The sequence below is a fragment of the Lactuca virosa genome, chromosome 8, assembly GCF_052849685.1.
Source record: "Lactuca virosa cultivar CGN04683 chromosome 8, Lactuca_virosa_CGN04683_v6, whole genome shotgun sequence".
In the NCBI taxonomy this organism is placed as follows: Eukaryota; Viridiplantae; Streptophyta; class Magnoliopsida; order Asterales; family Asteraceae; genus Lactuca; species Lactuca virosa.
In genome coordinates, this window is record NC_136433.1 from 50,558,002 (window position 1) to 50,579,375 (window position 21,374).

At 34.1% G+C, this 21,374-nt stretch overlaps 3 protein-coding genes across 4 annotated transcripts; all 3 read left to right on the forward strand.

The window, feature by feature from the left end:
• The first annotated feature begins 6,336 nt into the window (after positions 1 to 6,336).
• LOC145131498 (myosin-1-like) lies at positions 6,337 to 13,149 on the forward strand. The gene is made up of 23 exons (XM_079066174.1): positions 6,337 to 7,463; positions 7,653 to 7,754; positions 7,840 to 7,983; positions 8,071 to 8,221; positions 8,323 to 8,350; positions 8,433 to 8,598; positions 8,673 to 8,736; positions 8,850 to 8,863; positions 8,948 to 9,032; positions 9,124 to 9,227; positions 9,327 to 9,465; positions 9,563 to 9,681; positions 9,773 to 9,925; positions 10,003 to 10,092; positions 10,177 to 10,254; positions 10,444 to 10,602; positions 10,686 to 11,101; positions 11,183 to 11,318; positions 11,394 to 11,523; positions 11,620 to 11,766; positions 11,844 to 11,911; positions 11,990 to 12,589; positions 12,965 to 13,149. The coding sequence occupies exons 1-23, from the start codon at positions 7,248 to 7,250 to the stop codon at positions 12,986 to 12,988; spliced, it is 3,333 nt and encodes a 1,110-aa protein (XP_078922300.1). The 5' UTR covers positions 6,337 to 7,247; the 3' UTR covers positions 12,989 to 13,149.
• Positions 13,150 to 15,855: 2,706 nt separating this feature from the next.
• On the forward strand, positions 15,856 to 17,639 carry LOC145132465 (6,7-dimethyl-8-ribityllumazine synthase, chloroplastic-like). Of its 2 annotated transcripts, none has more exons than XM_079067246.1 (8): positions 15,856 to 16,103; positions 16,225 to 16,349; positions 16,430 to 16,525; positions 16,648 to 16,743; positions 16,825 to 16,903; positions 17,012 to 17,058; positions 17,192 to 17,251; positions 17,334 to 17,639. In XM_079067246.1, the coding sequence occupies exons 1-8, from the start codon at positions 15,926 to 15,928 to the stop codon at positions 17,373 to 17,375; spliced, it is 723 nt and encodes a 240-aa protein (XP_078923372.1). In that variant the 5' UTR covers positions 15,856 to 15,925; the 3' UTR covers positions 17,376 to 17,639. The 2 variants fall into 2 exon arrangements, with proteins under 2 accessions (XP_078923372.1, XP_078923373.1); XM_079067247.1 differs by having other exon boundaries at positions 16,231 to 16,349.
• A 54-nt stretch (positions 17,640 to 17,693) lies between these two features.
• LOC145132464 (Tetratricopeptide repeat (TPR)-like superfamily protein) lies at positions 17,694 to 20,570 on the forward strand. The gene has a single exon (XM_079067245.1). It carries the CDS (start codon positions 17,970 to 17,972, stop codon positions 20,445 to 20,447), a length of 2,478 nt encoding a protein of 825 aa, XP_078923371.1. The 5' UTR covers positions 17,694 to 17,969; the 3' UTR covers positions 20,448 to 20,570.
• Positions 20,571 to 21,374: the final 804 nt, after the last annotated feature.

The following is a 21,374-nucleotide window of genomic DNA, read 5'->3' on the forward strand; positions in this document are numbered from 1 at the left end:
GACTCATGTATGCGTATGTGCTTGTATGCTTACTGGGCGGGGCCCGATGGTTATTCTGTATGTTATTACCTGTTATACTTATATGAATTTGGATGTGGGCGGGTTCCGTTATACTCATTGGGCGGGGCCCGTTATGCGAGTTTGGTCGGGGCTCGTTATACTCATTGGGTGGGCCTGTTATGGGAGTTTGGGCGGGGCCCGTTATACTCAATGGGAGGGGCCCGATATGCGAGTATGGGCGGGGCCCGTTACACTAATTGGGCGGGACCCATTATGTGTTATGTATGTATGGTATGTGGTATGTTGGGGAACTCACTAAGCTTTTTGCTTACGGTTTTCAGTTTATGTTTCACGTACTTCCAGTTCCAAATGGAAGAGTTCGGGATGATTGCAGAGCACACACCACCTGTTTCCGCATTTTATTGATTTACTCTGATGTGATATGATGATTGATACATTTGTTTTATCTGGATTTTTATGATGATGTTTTTGGGGGACTGGATTTATTAATTGAAAAATGAAATTTTTGGGTCTTATTTTTGGGACGTTGCAATTGGCTTAGCAGATTTGGAGCTTTGATTGATTGTGAGGGGCAGCAATGGTGGTTTGTACCCCAAGTGGGGGAGAGCTCACCATTTATGGCGATGATACCATGGGCAGTTTAGTGTTTTGTTCGGCCGTTAGGGCTAGGCAGTACCTCCAACATAGGTGTTCGAGTTATCTTGCTTATTTGGTTGATACACAAGATGATGGGAAGAAGTCAGTTTCTGATGTACTAGTGGTTAGGGAGGTTCCTAATGTCTTCCCGGAGGATCTACCCGGTGTGCCTCCTGTGAGGCAAGTGGAGTTTCAAATCGATTTGGTTCAGGTGTGGCCCCAATCGCTAAGGCGTCATATCGCATTGCACCACCTGAGATGCATGAGTTGTATTCTCTACTTTAGGAGCTGTTGGGCAAGCTGTTCATTCGCCCGAGTATCTCACCTTGGAGAGCGCCAATATTAGGGGCGGTACTGATGCAACGTGGTAGAGTGGTTGCTTATGCATCGAGGCAACTGAAGCCTCACGAGGCTAACTACTCTACTCACGATATGGAGTTGGGGGTAAATATTTTCTCCCTCAAGATTTGGCGACATTACCTTTTATGGGGTCTGTTGCACCATCTACACGGATCACAAGAGTGTGAAGTATCTTATGGACCAACCAAATTTATGTTGGATTAGGTGTCTAAGCCCATAACTATAATTGGTATATACTTGAATTGATAGTGACATGATCCTTTTGGGTTGCCTTCACACCAACCAAATTTATGTTGGATTAGGTGTCTAAGCCCATAACTACACAGGATGATTAATTGAGGAAGAGGAAGAATTTATTAATTAGATTAATAAATTGGAATAAATAATTTATTAATATGTTATGGAAATAATATATTAATTTGTAATCATATTATTAATTAATATTTAATCAGTAATTAATTTGGCATTAATTTTGGGATTAAATGAATTAACTAAAAGTGCAAGGACTAAAAGTGTAATTGTTCAATAGTTTAGTAAAAAGGTCCAGAACCTTCCTAGGGAAGGTGGTGGACGAAATTGATGTGTATGTATAAGATTATTCTAAAGTTTCTAGAATATCTTATCATATATGGATAATCAAAGGAGGTGGATAATTACCATATTTGAGATAATGATATTTTATTCATATTAGGGGTATCCATAGCATCTTTGGTGCACTATATAAAGGGTTCTAAACCCTTTGATTTTCGGCCACTCTTTAGAAGAAGTAGAAACCGAAAATTTGATCTCTTCCTCCTCTCTCATATCATTCTCTTGCATTGTGTGTTTGTGAGCCATTAGAGGTGTTACACTTGTGACACTAAGTTCTCAAGCTTAAAGATCTACAAGGGAATCATTGTTATTACAATATAACAATCAAGGTATGTAACCAAACCCTAGTTTTATATAGATTTCGTAAATTGTAGTTGCTTCCTAGGGTTTCTCCTTTTGTGTTCAAGTTTGCATGTTCAATTAGAGAAAACTTATATCCAAAGCATTAGGGTTGCATGCACACATAGGAATTGTTGTAATGCTCAAAACCCATCGGTGGTATCAGAGCCTAGGATTAGTTTTCTATTAAATATGATGCAGTTGTGAATTGTTCGAAGGAGAAAGAAACACAATCGTCATTTTGTTCATCGAACTCGTCGGGTTGATCTTTGAACTCGACGAGTTGGCATGCAAATCGACGTGGTAATTGCCCAACTCGACGAGTTGCACTGTCAGATCCTATATTTTCGGTTTTGATAATTGTCTCATGGATTGATTAGGATAATTACCTTAAATCCGTTTTAATTGTTTAAAAATAGATATTTTAATCAGTAATTTTGTATCCTTATCATGAATTCATGATTGGGTTAAATTTTTTGATAAAGATAAAATTAATTTGTTAGTTTAATTATTAAAAAAAAAAATAACCTAGAATTTTTGAAAGTTTTTAGAAATACATCCTTGGTTTTAAAATTTAAAAATTTAAATTAAATAGTTTAATTTTGAAATTTTTAAGTTTAAGAACCCTAGTATTTTAAATAAAATACACCCTTATATATATTGTAAAACTAAAAGTTAATATATATATATATATATATATATATATATATATATATATATATATATATATATAAGAAAAATCAGTCTTACCGTTAGTAGGCCTCATTCACGAAGCCGATCTATAAGCGGGGGTATAAGGAAACTGCCTATAAAATGGCGGTTGAATGGGTGTCCACTTTCACCCACCGCTTCCTTGATTGGTGGAGGGTCGTTAGCCGAACGGGTTTGATAGGACACTTAATTCTCATTAATAAGTATAATGGAATAAAAAAAGTAACTAAACATTTTTCTAATAAATCTCACTCTTAGTTACTTTATGAAAAATGTGAATTTGATGCTAACCATGAAATTGCACATTGCACCTTAATGGTCGTTAGTGGAGCGTGTGTGGTTAACCGACACAATGATATGGGACTAATATTGTTGGCAATGGGTGTCTTGTAAATTATTATTGATTAATGGAGCGTGTGTGGCTAACTGACATATTAATTAGATGATAAATGACATCAAGAGCACCAAGTTAATTTGCATAGTTATTCACATTTCGTTTGTGACCCTCGACATCCCAATCACAAAGTGAGAGCATAATCGAGATTAAACATGTCTTTGAATAGTTCAATAAATCTCAAAAGATGTAGGAGTTTCATAAGACTGAAATTGGTAAATGCTTTACCTACCTAAAATAGATTCGAATTTGATTACATAATATAACAATTAATTTATTTAATTAATACATAATCATACATAACACGACAAACACGAAAAACACGACAGACAAATGCTAAATTGTGTCAATTTCGTGTCGAATTTTGAACACGAACACGACACGACACGACATCGTGTTTTTTATACTTGACACGAACACGACACGAACACAAATTCGAATTTCAGTTTCGTCCTAATTTCGTTTTGTGTCGTGTATTTTTTCCGTGTTGCCTGCTTTGTGGTACTTAGGCACTGCATCTCATAACTCTTATAGGTTGTAGGCTAAATTACATCAATCGTCCCCCGTGCACATGTCAGAAAGCGTGTTTAGTCCCTATTTTCAAAAATTAACTCGGACAGTCCCTCGTTTGTTTAAAATTTGCACACTTCATCCCTGATATGCAATTTTGTTGCAATTTTAGTCCATGTCAGATTTGAAATGACCATAATACCCTTTGTGTATTTTTTCCAATTAATTTAATGTTATTATTGTTATTTTTAATTTATATATATATATATATATATATATATATATATATATATATATATATATATAGCCCACCCACCCCCACCAGCAACCATGTCTCCTTCACTACCATAAAACAGAAACTTTTAGTCACACTTCACCGACGATTTCAAAAACCTGCAACTTCGACCAGATGCAAGAATTATTTTTTGAAAATCATTTGCATAAATCTAAACCCAGATCTCCAAATCTAAAACCAAAATACTTGGAATTTGAAGATATAACAATTTCGATTTTGAAGTTTGATTCACAAATCGTTTGAACAAAATCCCCATAACTCGTTTTCATGTTCTTGAGTTCCAGAAATTCTTAAGTAGATGTTAAAACTCTAACTCCTCCTTTATTAGTCAAAATATTGTTAGTAAATCTTGAAAACCTAACTGCGGCCATATACAGAAATCATGGTCAGTGTTCTTCGTTGTTTTTTCCATAAATCATGGTGGCTGGTTGTCAACGGTGTTCTGAAAGAAGATAGGGTGAAAGTAGGTAGTGTGGTAGTGATCTAGATAACCCGAGAGAAGAGAGGCACAGAGAAGAGAGACACAGAGTAAGCGGTGGACCAGATCACCATAATTGTAGAGAAATTGAGTTGGTTTATGGAGGAGATGAAGGCGGTTTCTGACGGAGTTATGATTTCTTGTGCGACATCACTAAGGTTGGCAGGTGGCCGTCGGAAACAATCACCATTTTACACTCCCGCCACCCCTTACCTCCACCCTTACCTCACCTCACCCGATCTGCTCTCCTTTTCCTTCATCTGATCTTACTCCTATCATCATCTCCGACCACCCCAAATTGCACCTTTCATCTCCGGTTTCCAAATCTGAAACCTGTAACTCAAATGGTTCCATTTCCAAATCTGAAACTGGAGAGACGCAAGTACGAGATCAAAATAGGGGAAACAGGAGAAGAGAGTAAGATTACTTGGCCGGTGTCTTGGAGTCGATCTCCTCTATTTGAAAATGGAGATGTCCAGGAGTTTCTGAAGGAGTTGCCGGAGCATTGAAGTCGGTCGTTGTGAGTGGTGACGGAGGATATGAGCCGTACCGAAGAAGAAGAAGGGGATGGGAGACGAGTGATTGCCCATTTCTTTTTTTTTTTTAAATGCAATAATATTTATTTTGTATAAGAAACAAATCAATAAATAATTAATAAATAACAAGTAAATAGAAAATAAATAAAAAATAAATAAATAAGGGTAAAATGGTCTTTTTATGTGCGGAGGGACTAAGCAAGCAAGAAAACACAAAACAATGGACAGTCCGAGTTAATTTTTGAAAATAGGGACTAAACACACTTTCTGGCATGTACACGAGGGACGATTGGTAAAATTTATCCTAGGTTGTATATATAATTATATATGATCTGGAGATGATTGTATCATATAGACATACACTACATATATTGGTTATATGAAACTAATATGATCAAATGGGTACACACAGTGATGTTGCTAACCTTATAAATTTTTAAAATAATATACAATTAACGGTTGTTACATGTAATTTTTGTATAATCATATACGGCATATATGTGTGTGTGTTTTTTTTTTGGCTTCACCCCTATTAATATGATTGATGTTTTTCCTCGTGAGGCATCGAGCTTTTCTTGTTTTTTATTAAACATCAAATTCACATTAAATTCATTTTATGATAAAGCTCCTTATGTTAGTCATGTATTTCGAATACAACATGATTTTTTTTCAAGAAGATAAACAATTGCTTTTCAATATTTAACTTTTATTAGTTGTATAATAATCTTCTAAATCTCCATTTTATTTCTTTAGATCTCTCTTTTAATAAGTTTTATATCATAATTGTTTAGTTGTCAATCCAATTAATTATCTTTTTATGTTGTACTTATTCATTATATTATATATTGTCGACATTTGACAATTCGTTATTTGCATTTTCAATGACGTGATTAGATATTATAAGTCCACATCATCATGCTATGTCAAATACTCTTTTATTTTAAATAAAGATTGACATTTTTTGTTGTTTAGAGTTTCTTTAACAACAATTATGAAACAATATTTTCTACCCAACAACAATATTTGAGGGTTTTATCAATTTACATTCACATCCAATATACATAAATCAACATTAATTTTCATCTAAATGTATTCAGGAGAGTTTCTTCGATAAGCTTTTTAACCACAAATTATCGTCACATCAACAAACCATAAACATTAACATAAAGTTGTTTCATAAAACTTATTTATGCATCCTACCAATAGTTTTTAATTTTGTGATTAATATGATAAAAAATAATTAACATTCTTAAATTATAAAAAACATTTCCATGAAGGCATGAACCTTGCAAGCTTACAAGCACTTTAGAAAGTTTTGAAATAAAAAACTTTCACAAATCACAATATATATATTTTTATTTTACCAAATTTATTGATTAAAAAACTTTTATTAGACGATGATTGTTTATTCACATGACACATTGTTTTTCTGAGGGGATTTAAATGTTTTATTAAAAAAATAATTGATTTGAACGGCAGTTTTTTTTTTTCGTAAAGCAGAATTCGGGTTGGACACCAAGAATATGGCGGGGAGTAATAGCAGGAGTGGCCGCAAATCGATCGACGTGCAGATCGGTTTGTCAACGGCGTCACGACAGAAACCAGGTTAAGCATGGAAAAGCCTGCATCCGTCGTCTCTCGTCATATTCCTTGGATTTTCTCTCTTTCTCTCTCGGAATCACCTCTAGGGTTTAAGATTCTCGCTTTTTTCTCATTCATATTTCGGAAATTCGCCCCAGCTTTCTTCCTATTCATTGTATTCGATTTCGATCGCCTTTCGTAGAGAAAAAGAAAGCGTTTGTGGAGAATTTTCGGAGTTGAATGGAGAAATATAATTTTGTTGGATTCAATTCAACATTTGTTGTGCTCCGGGATCCGTTCATTGTTGCGCAGAATTAACATCAGGTTGTTTTTGAATTTTGATCGCGTGTGCTCAAAGCGAAAATCGCGTCAGAATCCTTTTCAGATCTGCAAAATATCAGGTTATTTTCTACAGAATCCATTCGAGGGAATCATTTTCGTGAAAGAGGGTTGCTATTTGTGTAATTTTTGATACACGATCTAGGTTTGGTGCTGGATTCATCTGGTTATATGATCGATCAAGGGGCACGAAAGAAGAGCATTAACAATATTGTTTATCTATTTATGGTCCCCTCGATATCTCAGTTAGTGGGACCTTGGGTTAGAAAATAAGATTATTAACTTTTGGACAGACAAATCGTTAACTCCTTCGTGATCGTTTTGAGTATTTAAGAGTTGATTAGCTCTCTCTACGCACTTAAATTCGAATTAACATTTCGTACCAATAACGGTAGACAAATTAATTCCTCTCTTCAAGTCCATCAAATCGCTGTCTGTGGATTAATTATAGGGTTTATGGATTCAGCCGAAACGTCTACAAGCAGTAATTATAGTATGAGATCTGATAACATGCGTGGTGGTGCATTTCGTAATGGCAACATTGATCAGCTCGATGATGATTCACCATATGGTCAAAGCTCTCCTTCATTAATGGATCCATCTGTTTCTCCTCAAAATTCGATTCTACCTTCACGAGGCTGGGATGACATCTCTGTGTACAATGCAAAGAAGGTAACCCTCGTCACAGCTCTTTCACATGTTTTCTCTCCTATGCACAATGAACTTGGACATATACAACAAGTCGTCCTAAATCATCTCTACTGTTTCATTACATCCCTACTGCAAAACAGCAATCAGTTTATTTTTCGTTTTGAGCAGAAGTTGTTTATGCATTTAATGTTCCTTGTTCTAATAATACAGAAGCAGCATGCTTGGTTTCAAGCCCCTGATGGGAACTGGGAACTTGCGAGGATTATATCAGTTACAGGGGATGAATCACTCATATCTTTTGCTGAAGGAAAAGTAAGTGACCTTATGGATTTTTAAGTACTTTCTTGTATATGTAAAGATGAAGCAATAAGCTTTGATGTCTTTCTTCTCAATCTAGGTATGTAAGGTGCCATCTGATGTTCTATTACCTGCAAATCCAGAAATCCTTGATGGGGTAGCTGATCTCATGCAACTAAGTTATTTGAGCGAACCATCCGTCTTGTATAATCTTCAATATAGATATGACAGAGACATGATCTATGTAAGAATCAGCAACTCTTTAATAGTTTGAACTTTGAATGTTACTTTTGGAATGAAGCTTCTGATGATGTATTTTTCAACATTCTAGTCAAAAGCGGGACCCGTTTTAGTTGCCATCAATCCCTTCAAGAATATTCCTTTGTATGGAAGAGATTATATTGATGGCTATAAGAGGAAAAAAATCGGTCACCCTCATGTATATGCCATTGCTGATACAGCAATCCGGGAAATGATTAGAGGTTGTTTCTTATATTTCTTGTAAAGTTCTTTATTCAGTCTTTCAATCGACTTTTGACCATGTTTTTCTTGACCCCCTTTTTTTTTTTTTTCAATTTTATAGATGAAGTCAACCAAGCTATTGTCATAAGGTTATTCCTACTATCCTAATTGAACTCATTGTTTGGTACCCTTTTAATTCTGCCTAATTTGTACCTTTTTTTTTCTGCTTAGTGGGGAAAGTGGAGCAGGGAAAACCGAAACAGCAAAAATAGCAATGCAGTATCTAGCAACAGTTAGAGGGGGTAGTGGAATAGAATATGAGATATTAAAAACTAATCCAATTTTGGAGGGTTTTGGCAATGCAAAAACATCAAGAAATGACAACTCAAGTCGTTTTGTAAGTGTTCACTTTTTCTGTATTTTTCTTTAGGCTTTATAATATTTCCTTAATTTCTCGTGTGTATATTCCAGGGGAAACTAATCGACATCCACTTCAGTGAAAACGGAAAAATATCGGGTGCAAGTATCCAAACATGTAAGATGTCAACATTTCCCTAAAATCATTTAATTAAAAAAAAAAAAAATTAAGTTCGTATTGAAGTAGTAATACTAATTGCTTTCAACTTTGTGATTTTTAATTTGTTGCAGTTCTTCTTGAAAAGGTATTATTATGATCTTCAATTATTTTATATCTATCCCTTTAATTTTCAAATTAGAAGCTGCTTCCCTAATCTGTATATAATCAGTCAAGAGTTGTTCAATGCGGGGAAGGCGAAAGGTCATATCATTCATTTTATCAGCTTTGTGCAGGAGCTCCACCTTCTCTTAGAGGTAACAATTTCATAATTGTATCCTCTTTTGTTATCTATCAGTCAAGAGTTGCGATTGTTTTCAGTTAATTTGTCATTTATGTTTTGTACAGAGAAAATAAATTTGAAGAATGCTCATGAGTACAAATATTTGCAGCAAAGCAATTGCTACACGATTCCGGGTGTTAATGATGCTGAACAGTTTCGTATTGCAATGGTAGTATACCCAAAAATCTGAATAATCAACAATCTTACACTTGTTTTTTTATTAAAAAATATCAAGTGTTTTCATCTTCACAAATTTTCTTTACTTCAGGACGCTTTGGATGTTGTTCATGTCAGCAAAGAGAACCAAGAAAACGTTTGTGAAATGCTTGCAGCAGTTTTATGGCTGGGAAATGTAACATTTTCACTTGTTGATGATGAAAACCATGTGGAACCTGTGGTTGATGAAGGTAATACATACTATTTGGTCACTATACTTTAAAAAAAAAAAAAACTCATCAAGGCATTCTACTTTCATTTATTAACATATAATAATGTCAATGACAGCTCTTCAAACTGTTGCTCGATTGCTTGGGTGTCGGATTGAGCAACTACAGCTTGCTTTATCCTCTAGGGAAATGAAAGTTCGTGGTGAAAACTTTATTAAAAAGCTAACCCTAGCCCAGGTAAGGAAATTAATAGATACAAACAGTGTATGTATAAAAAACAATTAATATTATGAATTTATGATCACTGAAAACCCTTCATTTTTTTCAGGCAATTGACGCAAGGGATGCATTGGCAAAATCGATATATTCTTCTTTGTTTGATTGGTTAGTGGAACAAATCAACAAGTCACTTTCTACAGGGAAACACATGACAGGAAGATCAATCAGTATTCTTGACATCTATGGATTCGAGTCATTTGATGTAGGTTTATTTTCATTTCTCCTTTTTGTATATATATATAGTTAAACAATTAACCTTTCTTCTGTTGACATTTCTAGGTAAATAGTATCGAACAGTTCTGCATTAATTATGCAAATGAGAGATTACAGCAACACTTCAATCGTCATTTATTCAAGTTACAACAAGAGGTAACTAATCTAATATCAATCTATCTGCATGCTCTCACAATCTACATATCTAATTATTCTATCTATCTGGTGTCTGTTTATTAGGAATACATCCAAGATGGAATCAACTGGGCAAAGGTGGATTTTGAGGACAACCAAGCTTGTCTGAATCTTTTTGAACAGGTATCCAGACTTCCTTGTTTTCTATCTTAGGGGCTGTTTTTGCTTTTTGACTTAACGGGCTTAATGGGTTAAGCACATAATCTGTACAGCTATACATGGTTGTTTCTTTTTCACTTAATCTGGAGTGAATGACTTCATGGGTTAAGCCCAAAAACTTGGCTTAATGAATTAAGATTTGTGTCTTTACAGAAACCATTGGGATTGCTAAGTCTGTTAGATGAAGAAACGACATTCCCAAAAGCAACAGACTTGTCACTTGCCAACAAATTAAAGCAGCACTTGAGTTCTAATCCATGTTTTAGAGGAGAACGAGGCAAAGCGTTCACAGTTCATCATTATGCTGGAGAAGTATGTTATGAATATAATACTTAGTATTGTTTTGCTATCTAATATCTAATACTTATGTTGTTTAAAAATTGGTTGTTTCACAGGTTAAATATGACACAACAGGGTTTCTGGAAAAAAACCGTGATTTATTGCGAATTGATTCCATTCAACTTCTATCTTCTTGCACATGTGAACTTCCTCAGATATTTGCCTCAAATATGCTTTCTCTTCAATCTGAAAGTCCTTCGATTGGTTCAGTAAAGAAAGCAGGTGGAGTTGATTCCCAGAAGCTTAGTGTCATGTCAAAGTTTAAAGGCCAATTATTCCAGTTAATACAATGTTTAGGGAACACAAGATCTCATTTCATACGTTGCATTAAGCCTAACAACTTACATTCTCCTGGAATCTATGATCAGCAACTTGTTCTCCAACAGCTAAAATGCTGTGGTGTTCTAGAAGTTGTTAGAATATCAAGATCTGGATTCCCAACAAGAATGACACATCAAAAATTCGCAAGAAGGTAAACTTCTAATCACATTCAATTCTTCCATTTTTTTTATTATTCAAACATAACCTTTTCCTTTTGTTTTACCTTTAATAGGTATGGTTTTCTTCTACTCGATAATGTTGCATCACAAGATCCACTAAGTGTATCAGTTGCCATTTTAAATCAATTCGGCATTCTTCCTGAAATGTTTCAAGTTGGCTACACAAAACTGTTCTTTCGAACTGGACAGGTAACAGGTTTCACTCCTTCCTTCCTTCCTTCAATTATCTATTACTTAAACTGTATGCCTATTTTTTCTTGCCAGATCGGAAAGCTTGAGGATACAAGAAATCGTACTTTGAATGGCATATTACGAGTTCAAAGCTGTTTCAGAGGTCACAAAGCTCGTCATTTGCTCAGGGAGATGAAACGAGGAATTCACACTCTTCAGTCATGTATACCTTTGACTCTCATTCCAAAAACAAATTATTGAATTCAATGAACAAATTGCAATCAGGTGATTACATTTTAGTTGCATCGTTCTTCTACAGTTATTCGTGGTAGAGAAGATAGAAAAAGGTTCGCTATCTTACTACACAGACAACGAGCAGCTGTGACTATACAAAAATGGATCAAAGGAGGAATAGTCAGAAAAGAATTCAAAGAATTTAGTGATGCAGCAGCTGTGGTACAAGGAGGTAATATAATTGTACCAATTCGTTTTAACTTTTATAAATTGACGCGCATGAAGAACATCAAACCTGTACGTTTTCAGTGATCCGAGGATGGCTAGTTCGGAGATGCACAGCAGACATTTCGCTGGTTCAATTTGGATCTGGAAAGGTATGAACAGAAGGACGATTTTAGGGTTACGATTTTTGTATCCAGACGATTTTAGGGTTATGATTTTTGTATGAACAGAACGAAGACGATGTGGTGGTGAGCAGAATGTATCTTGCAGAGCTACAACGACGGGTTCTTAAAGCGGAGGTCGGTGTACGAGAGAAAGACGAAGAACGGGAAATGCTATTGCAACGGATCCAACAATACGAGACCCGTTGGTCGGATTACGAGCAAAAAATGACATCCATGGAGGAATTATGGCAGAAACAAATGAACTCATTACAATCAAGCCTCTCCCTCGCAAAGCAGAGCCTCAGCAATGACGACGACGCTGCTCCGCCACCCGTGAGAACCAACGAGATCCAAAACGGCGGAGCGAGCGAGATGACGGCGGGGTTGAGTTTGATAAGTCGGTTAGCGGAAGAGTTTGAGCAGAGAAGCCAAGTGTTTGGGGACGATGCGAGGTTTTTGGTGGAGGTGAAGTCGGGTCAAGCTGAGGCCGATTTGGACCCGGAACAAGAACTGAGAAGATTGAAACAGGTGTTTGAAGGGTGGAAGAAGGATTATGCGGCGAGGTTGAGGGAGACGAAAGTGATTTTGAACAGGTTGAGCAGTGAAGAAGCTAGTGGTGGTGATAAGGTTAAGAAGAATTGGTGGGGAAGACTCAACAGCTCACGGGTTAATTAACTTTTCTCTTTATAACATCTTAGTTTCAGATCATATTTTGGTTTTGATTGACTTTTGCTTGCAATGGGTTTCATGGTGTTATGTTTTGCATGGAAATTGGCAGTTATTTTTTTTTTTTTTTTTTAAGCCAAAAGAAGTAAAAGTCTAAAATTAAATAAAAATCTTTTTAAAGTTTTGAATTTTGAATTCTTTAGAATATCTGTGTATATGCCTGTGACATGTCAATATGTCATATTATTTATAAATTATATGTTGAGAGAATTTGTACGTGTTTTTTTAGTCTTTATTTGATGTTTCTTTCATTTTTTTGTAATGAATTTATGATCTTTTGTCTTATCCTGAAACATTCTTGATTTTATTTTGCAGGGTAGCTTTAGTCTCTATGATTGAGGAATATGATAAGCAAATTGGTGACGGAATCTTCTTCTACTTGTAAATTGTCTTGTTTCTTTAATTACCAGCCGACTCAAATCATTGTAAAAGGTTAAACATTTGATTGTAGTGTACCCTGGGCCTGGGGCTTTGTTTATCTAACAAATCATTCTCCCTCCCTTCCGCTAGTAGAGTGCTTGGTTTGAAACATATATGGCTCAATGCTCATGTGATGTGGCAATCATTCCCAAACATGACATGCTCTCCTTTTCTTGCCTCATCATGTCTATCCTTACCATTATGCAGAATAGGGTTCGCTTCAATGTGTATAGACTCGTCTTCCTTATAGGTGATGCAGATGGATACCATGTCATGGACACCACCAGTGTCATGGGTAGAATCGATGTTGCCCATGAAGTCCGAGTCGTATACAAGACCAATATTGTTTCTAGGTTGTAAACATGACTAGTGTAGTAGATGACGCGATCAACATCAATAGGCTCAATATCTTCTTCTTCGAGGTTCTTACCTGCTCATAGGGTTGGCAATCCAAACCCGTCAACCCAATCTTAACCCAACCTAGTATTTATTTAGCAGAATAGGTTGAGTTAGGGTTAAAATTCTCAATCTGTTTACAACATGCCAACCCTTTTAAAATTCTAAATATTTTTTAATTTATAGTTATTTAGTATTATTATTTAATTGATTGATTATTATATCTTGATTGGAAATTGAATTGCATAGAATTTAGAAATTAAAAATCTTTAATGTTTTATATGGTAAATACATTATTTGGGTTTGTGTTATAGACTTATAAACTTATGGTTGTATTATTTTCAAACTTTGATAATTATTTGAGTTTTTAAGTTTTATATAATTTCATTTGAAGGATTAATTGATTTTTAAAATGAGTCAACTCGTGTTCAATCTGTTTATTAAAAATGATGGGTTGGGAAAACATTAAACGGGTCAACCTGATTTCAACTCATTCACTAAAAAGATTAAGTTAGGTTGGAAATTCTCTAACTTATAAGATTTTTAAGACATTTATATTATGTTCTTTTAGACGGACACCCTTTGAAATCATGACTAATATGTGTCTAATGTTTTTATTTGTTTCTATTTTTCGTTATCTTTTACGACATGCTAAAACTCAACATGTATGAAAGGCTTTTTGTTTTCTTTTTCGAATACTTTTAGCGCTTTCTTGGAAACCGTCGCATCATTTTCTCCGTTTTTCCATTGACCCTCATGTTGTTAAATAAATCATTAAACATCACTTCTTTGTTTGTTTTCCTACACTTCAAGTATATTTGGTCTTTCTTTCGGTATTCTCCTTGAATCATTTGTTTGTGGAAATGTCTAAGAACTCGCCTCCAAAAATTGGACTTTTTGGTTGTTTCCCACTTTCGGATCCTTAGATATTCGACCCTTGCACATGCCAATGCTTCCACTTCTTTTAGTAAAATTGGATGATGAAGGGTATTATTTATAATAGGAAAGAAAGTAAAAAAAATGAATTTAGAAAAAAAATGGGCAGAAAATTAGAAGGAGAGCGTGAGAAAGAGAACCATGGCATCTAATTGTCACGACTCAACTCAAGCCACATACCCTAGCCGACACGACTACCGTGGCATATTGTGGTTTATGCCACAATCACTCCGCTAGCTTTAGCTTCTTGTAAGAGAAGCAAGAAGTATTTGGTAAATGTAAACTTTACCTTTAGGGCCCTACATCAAAGCAAAGGTTGAGTTTATCAATAATCAAATGTAAATAAGCAAAAAATTGTATCAAAAAATTAAATTAAAGAGATTTTCTAACATATGTCCTAAAGGCACGTATAAGAAACATTAATTAAAACAAATATTACCATAATTAAATATAAAATGCAATAATTATAAATAATATTATCATAATTAAATGTGAAATCTATTAATAATAATGTATTTTACATTTAATTGTGGTAATATTTTTCATAATTAATACTTTTAATATGTGTCCTAAGGATACATATTAGAAAATCCCTAAATTAAATTCAACCAAGTTGTAGAGAGCAATTTTTATCACTCATTGTAAGTTTTGTAAAGAACAAGCTTCGATCCACCTTTTTGGATCGAGATCTTCAAGCATAACCATGGTTCCATTAAAACTACAGGATTAAACAAACTGTCATTAAAAAGAACAAAAATGAGAAAAACATTATTCCTTGTACCTTTGCTCTAATGTTTCTTCACCTTTAAAATAAGAGTGAATGATGGTGAATTGAAATTCCGCTTATGAGCTATATGGTTATCGCATGTTGCTTAATTTGTCAATTATTATATAACAGGTTTGTAATCGGTCTTTTAAGAGTTGTGCACATCTTAAATTTTCAGATCTTGTGCGTTGAAATTTTGAATATTCAAGTTGAATACTTAAACGGTAAAATAGATTCAATAATAAATTGGGGTTTTTGACTCAAGTTCTCGAATAAGATTACTAAGTCTTAGCATTGCCAGGTAGTACCTAAAGTTTAGCATATTGTAGCTCTTATAAATTCAAGAATTTTTTTGTTCTAACGATTTAAATGATTTATTATATAGTAAAGATTATATATAATATTAGACTGTTACCCTTTAATGATTTTAACCCTTATGAGACTATGATTTTATTGATTAATAATAAACAATTGATTTAGAGACAATAGCTTCCTATGTTTGCATGAAACACGCCAATATATATATACATTAAAATATTTATTTGATTACCAAAAGCCATGTAACATGACATAAGTTGTAAGTTCTACCCATAATACTAAATGATTGCATAAATAGAAAGCATAATTTAATTTTAAAAAAAGAAAAACCTTCTAAATTCTAATAAGTAGTTGGGTATAAAAGCTCAGACTGCGTACCATTTCCATAGTCCATTGTGAAAGGAAATCCTTGGTAAAACAAAATCTCGACTTAAACTCCAATGGCGTCCTCTGCTACAACTTGTTCATCTGTTCTTCATCTTCTTCACAATGATACCTCAACCTCATCGTTATTATCTTCAAAGGGAATGCATCTTCGTTCCTCATCACTTTCCCTTCTATCTCCACGTAGAACTTCATCTCCATCTCCCATGATCCAATTTTCCCCAAAAGGTTTTGGTAAGATTTATAGCTCTTTCAACAACAACATTCCACATTCAATTTCTTCATTTTTTTTATTCATTCATACATACATAAGCAATAAGCAAGCGTCTGTCATGTCATGTCATCCTTATGTAAGGTTCAGGTTCAGCAAATCCACTGTTTGTTGCGACAGCAGAGAAGAAGAAATCGCCATTTCAAACAGAAGCTGTTCGTCAATTAACCGGTTCTGTGACCAAGACTGAGGGTTTCCGTTTTGCTATTGTTAGTCTCTGTTTTGCTTTCTTTCTCCATTTTCCCTCTCATCCTTGTGAAATTTGTGACTTTTTCATGACATGACATAGGTCATAGCAAAGTTTAATGAAATCGTTACAAGGCCTTTGATGGAGGGTGCTTTGGACACATTCCAGAAATATTCAGTCAGGGAAGAAGATGTTGATGTATGTATCTATATTTCTTTTCTTTTCTTAATTACCAAATCACATCATGTTAAACATCTTCTTAATGCCATTTGATTACCCTTTTTTATGCTACTAACGTTGTTGTGTTCATATTTTATTAGGTGGTGTGGGTTCCTGGTTGTTTTGAGATTGGTTTAGTTGCTGAAAAGCTTGGAAAGTCAGGGAAATACAATGGAATCGTGTGTATAGGAGCTGTGGTATGCAATAATATCTTAATTCTCACATGAAAAAATCATCACATTGATATATGTAAATTACATATTTATGTGATTTCATAGGTAAGAGGTGATACCACCCACTATGAGGAGGTTGCTAATTCAACTGCATCTGGAGTCCTTTCTGCTGGACTTAATTCAGGTTGTTTTTAACTTTATATTTAAATCCAAATACCAAAAATCAAAGGAGGTTGATATGTAAATATGTAATGACTAATGAATTATGATACTTACGTATTGTTTGTTACAGGTGTTCCCTGCATATTTGGAGTCTTGACATGTGAAAACATGGATCAGGTATATTTATAATTTTGGTAACTACCATGTTTAATTTATTTTTATAGTATTTATTTAAGATTTTGAGATATTATAATACTTAGCTTAACAAATGATCAGTTTCTAAAGTTGTATAAACATTGTATTGTTATAGGCCTTGAATCGTGCTGGTGGTAAAGTAGGGAATAAGGGTTCTGAGGCAGCTTTGACTGCTGTAAGTTTCTTTGACTGATGAATTTTTTTGTGAAATAAAAATTGCAAATTTTGTTGACTGAAATCTTTAAAATGTATTGCAGATTGAGATGGCATCTTTGTTTGGGCATCATTTGAAGGAGTAATAGTTTAATGTATTGCAATACTATTTCATCTGGTGAGGATCATGAGAATGCAAAGACAATTATTGCAGAAAAAAACATTGTACGGAAGCAAATCATGTTGTTTGAATAACTGGAAGAGTTGAATCTTTTTTTTTTTTTTTGGGTTTTTCTTTTTGTGTAATTTGCTGGAAACTTTTGTGTCAAGGTATATGATGTATGTCAGCATGATAATGGAGACGATGCCAAGTGGAAAAATAAGAGCTGAGAATGGACTTGATTTAATAATTTTCCAGATTTTTATGCCATTCAGTTGCATTAGAAAACTTTGGTAATTAAATGACAATCATCAATGAATTACTGATAACTAGAATCATAAAAATAACACAAAGACATCCGTATGTATCAACCATGGATTTAACTTGAAAATAACATTCATTATATATCCATGATGTATACACCCTAAAATGAGGTTTACAAGAGTCTACGAGAGTCCCAAAGACGCAAAATGTCTACTTTTAGTTAAAATCGCATTTGAAATCGAAGTTGTCACCTGTCAGCGGTTTGAAACTTTGGATATATGCAGTTGATTGGTAGATTTCGTCCTCTAAACCAGCCATGACTCTCGCCCATGTGGTTTTCAAGCCCCAAAACCCCTTCTTGATTCATCTCATTCAAATCTTTCCTCTTTCTCATACACTCCCTCATTTTCTACTTCCTCTCTACTCCATAACCCGCCAAACGAATCGTTCTTACTACTCCTCTCTTCCTTCAGATAATCTTGTAACAGTAAACAAATTGATATCAATCTTCACGCAGAAACAACCCTTATCTTTGGTATCCACAACAGAGCTAACCAACTTTGGATCGAAGCTGACGACTGATGTTGTTGAAACTGCACTAAAAAGCTTCAAGAACTGGAAAACGGCGCTTAGATTCTTCAACTGGGCATCAACTCAAAATGGGTATCACCACAGCTGTTATACTTATAATGCCATGGCTTCTATCCTATCAGGTGCTCGACAAAATGCCGCAATGAAGGAACTGTCTATCAACTTGATAAAATCAAAGTGCTACATGAGCGCAGGTGCGCTAGGGTTTTTTGTTAGGTGTTTAGGAGGCCTAGGGATGGTTAACGAGGCTAATGAGTTGTTCGATCAAGTTAAGGAATTGGGTTGTGTTCCAAATAATTATAGCTATAATTCACTATTGGAAGCTATTTCCAAGTCAGGGTCTGTAGATTTAATGGCTATGAGAATGAATGAGATGAAGGATAATGGATGGAAGCCTGATAAGTATACTTTGACATCTGTGATTCAGTGTTATTGTAAAGCAGGCAAGTTTGAACAAGCTTTTGAAGTGTTTCAGCAGATTGATGAACTTAATTGGGTAGATTCTTACATTTTCACAATCTTGATAATCTCATTGAGCAAAGGGGGTGAGGTGGATAAAGCAATCTACTTGATTAACAAGATGGATGATTTCAAGATAATCTTGAACGAGAAAACCTTTTATGTTTTGATTCATGGGTTTGTAAAAGAAGGCAAAGTAGATTATGCTCTAACCCTATTTAAAAAGATGCAAACTTTAGGTTTTGTCCCTGAAATTTCACTCTATGCTGTACTCATTGAAGGACTTTGCAAAAGGAAAGAGCTTACAAAAGCTTTACAATTGTATTCTCAGTTGAGTAAAATGGGTATTCATCCTGATGTTAATCTACTCAAAGCTTTAGTATCTTCTTTATCTGATGAGAAAGAAATGATGTCCTTACTCAAAGAGGCAAAAGACTATCTCAACAAGACATCCATGACTACATTATGCAATGCTGCCCTTATTACTCTGGTTAAAAGTGGCTCAATTGATAAAGCATATCATCTCATTCAATCAATAATGAAGGATTATGATCATGTTCCCCTAGATGCCTCTTCTTTTGAAATTGTTATTGATGGTTTGATCGATAAAGGTAACTTGGATGTTGCCCTAGACCTCTTCAATGAAATGGATCAAATTGATTGTAAACGAAGTTTGCTACTTTACAATAACATGATCAATGCTTTAAGCAATGAAAAGAAAGTGGAAAAATGTCATGAGCTTCTGAAAGAGATGAAGGATTCTGGATTCCCACCATCACAATTCACACACAACTCCATATTTGGATACTACTGTAAAGTTGCTGATGTGGCAGGTGCCATAGACATGTTACATGAGATGCATACTCATGGGCATCAACCATGGATTAAACATTACACCTTGCTTGTGAAACAACTCTCAAGAATTTCCAAAGTTGCTGAAGCATCTAACTTTTTAACAATCATGGTGGATAAAGGTTTTTTACCTGACATGATTGTGTATTCTGCTGTGATTGATGGTTGGTTAAAGATTGGAGAATTGGATTATGCTTTGAAGATGTTCAAGGGTATTTCGGGTAATAAACATTGTCCTGATGTAGTTACATATAACACCATCATAAACGGTCTTTGCAAGGCCAAAAAGGTATCAGAAGCTAATGATATATATCAAGAAATGATACAAAAGTGTCTTATTCCATCTGTTGTGACATACAATCTACTGATAGATGCTTACTTTAAAAATGGTGACATTGATCAGGCGATTGGGTTCTTTAAGATGATGAGTCAAAAAGGAAGGAACCCTAATGTTGTTACTTACACTTGTTTAATTGATGGATTGTGTAATGTTGGAAGATCAGATGAAGCTTTGGTGATTTGGAATGAAATGTGTAGTTGTACTTCACCAAACAAGATTGCTTATATGGCTCTTGTTAATGGACTTTGTAAATGCAGGAAGCCAGATGAAGGTTTGATTTATTTTGAGGAGATGAAGGAGAAGGATATGAATGTGGATAGTTATGTGTATGTTGCATTGATTGAAGCTTTTGTTTCTGTATCAAATGCAGCCATGGGTGTTTGTGTTTTGAGAAAGATGATTGGGGATGAAAGGGTTCCTGATTTGGGTGATAAAAACTGTGGAATTTTGAGGGAGGTTGTGGTGAAATTGTTGGATGATGAATTGGTTTGTGAAGAAATTAGAAGATTAATTGAAGATGGTAGTGTTCCAATTCATTTGGTGCAAACATGAGAGGTGTAGTTTTAGGGTACTATAGCATATGCATATATACACTGGTTGTAACATTCCAATTTTAAAGATTTTTGTAAAAGGGAAATTATTAAGTGGAATCATATTTCTTTATGTGAAATATAATTTGGGATTCATAGTTGAAATTTGCTGTCAAGAAGCAAAGTTGTGGAGCTCGCTAAATACACCAACTTTTGTGAAGAAGCACATCGTTTAAGCGTAAAATCGATTAGGATCAAGTAATATGAAGTTTTTAGATTACTGTATTTCTATTAATTTGTTTTATAATATAAAAAATAGTTATTTTTTTTAATAAAACTCAAATGATTTTTATATAATAATAAATTAATAAACTAAGTGAACTATATATATATATATATATATATATATATATATATATATACACACACACACTAGATGTGTGTCCGCACAAAGCGGCGACGATAAATAACTCTTTTAACGAATATGTTTTTACGGTGAAATAATTATTAAATTTTATAATTAGTTATAGTAGTAATAAAAAATGACAACTTTTATATAAATTATTTATGTTTATACCTTATATTTATATTAACTATTTGTACCTTATATTGGTGTTTAGTTTAAAAAATGTAAATTAACTTATATACATGAATTTAATATTTTAAAATATTCATTTTGTTCTAAATTGAATTTCTTAATTATTTTCTTTAATTCACGTCTTCAAACTTTTGGCAAGTATTAATGAATTATTTATGCATAATTGATTTGTACAGAAAGTTGTATAACTTATACCTTTTAAAATTTAAGATATGACTAATATGCTTTATATTATAATTTATATTATAATATAAGATTTAATATATATATATATATATATATATATATATATATATATATACACACACACACATATGTGTGTGTGTTGCGGAAAATTTGTTTATGTATAGC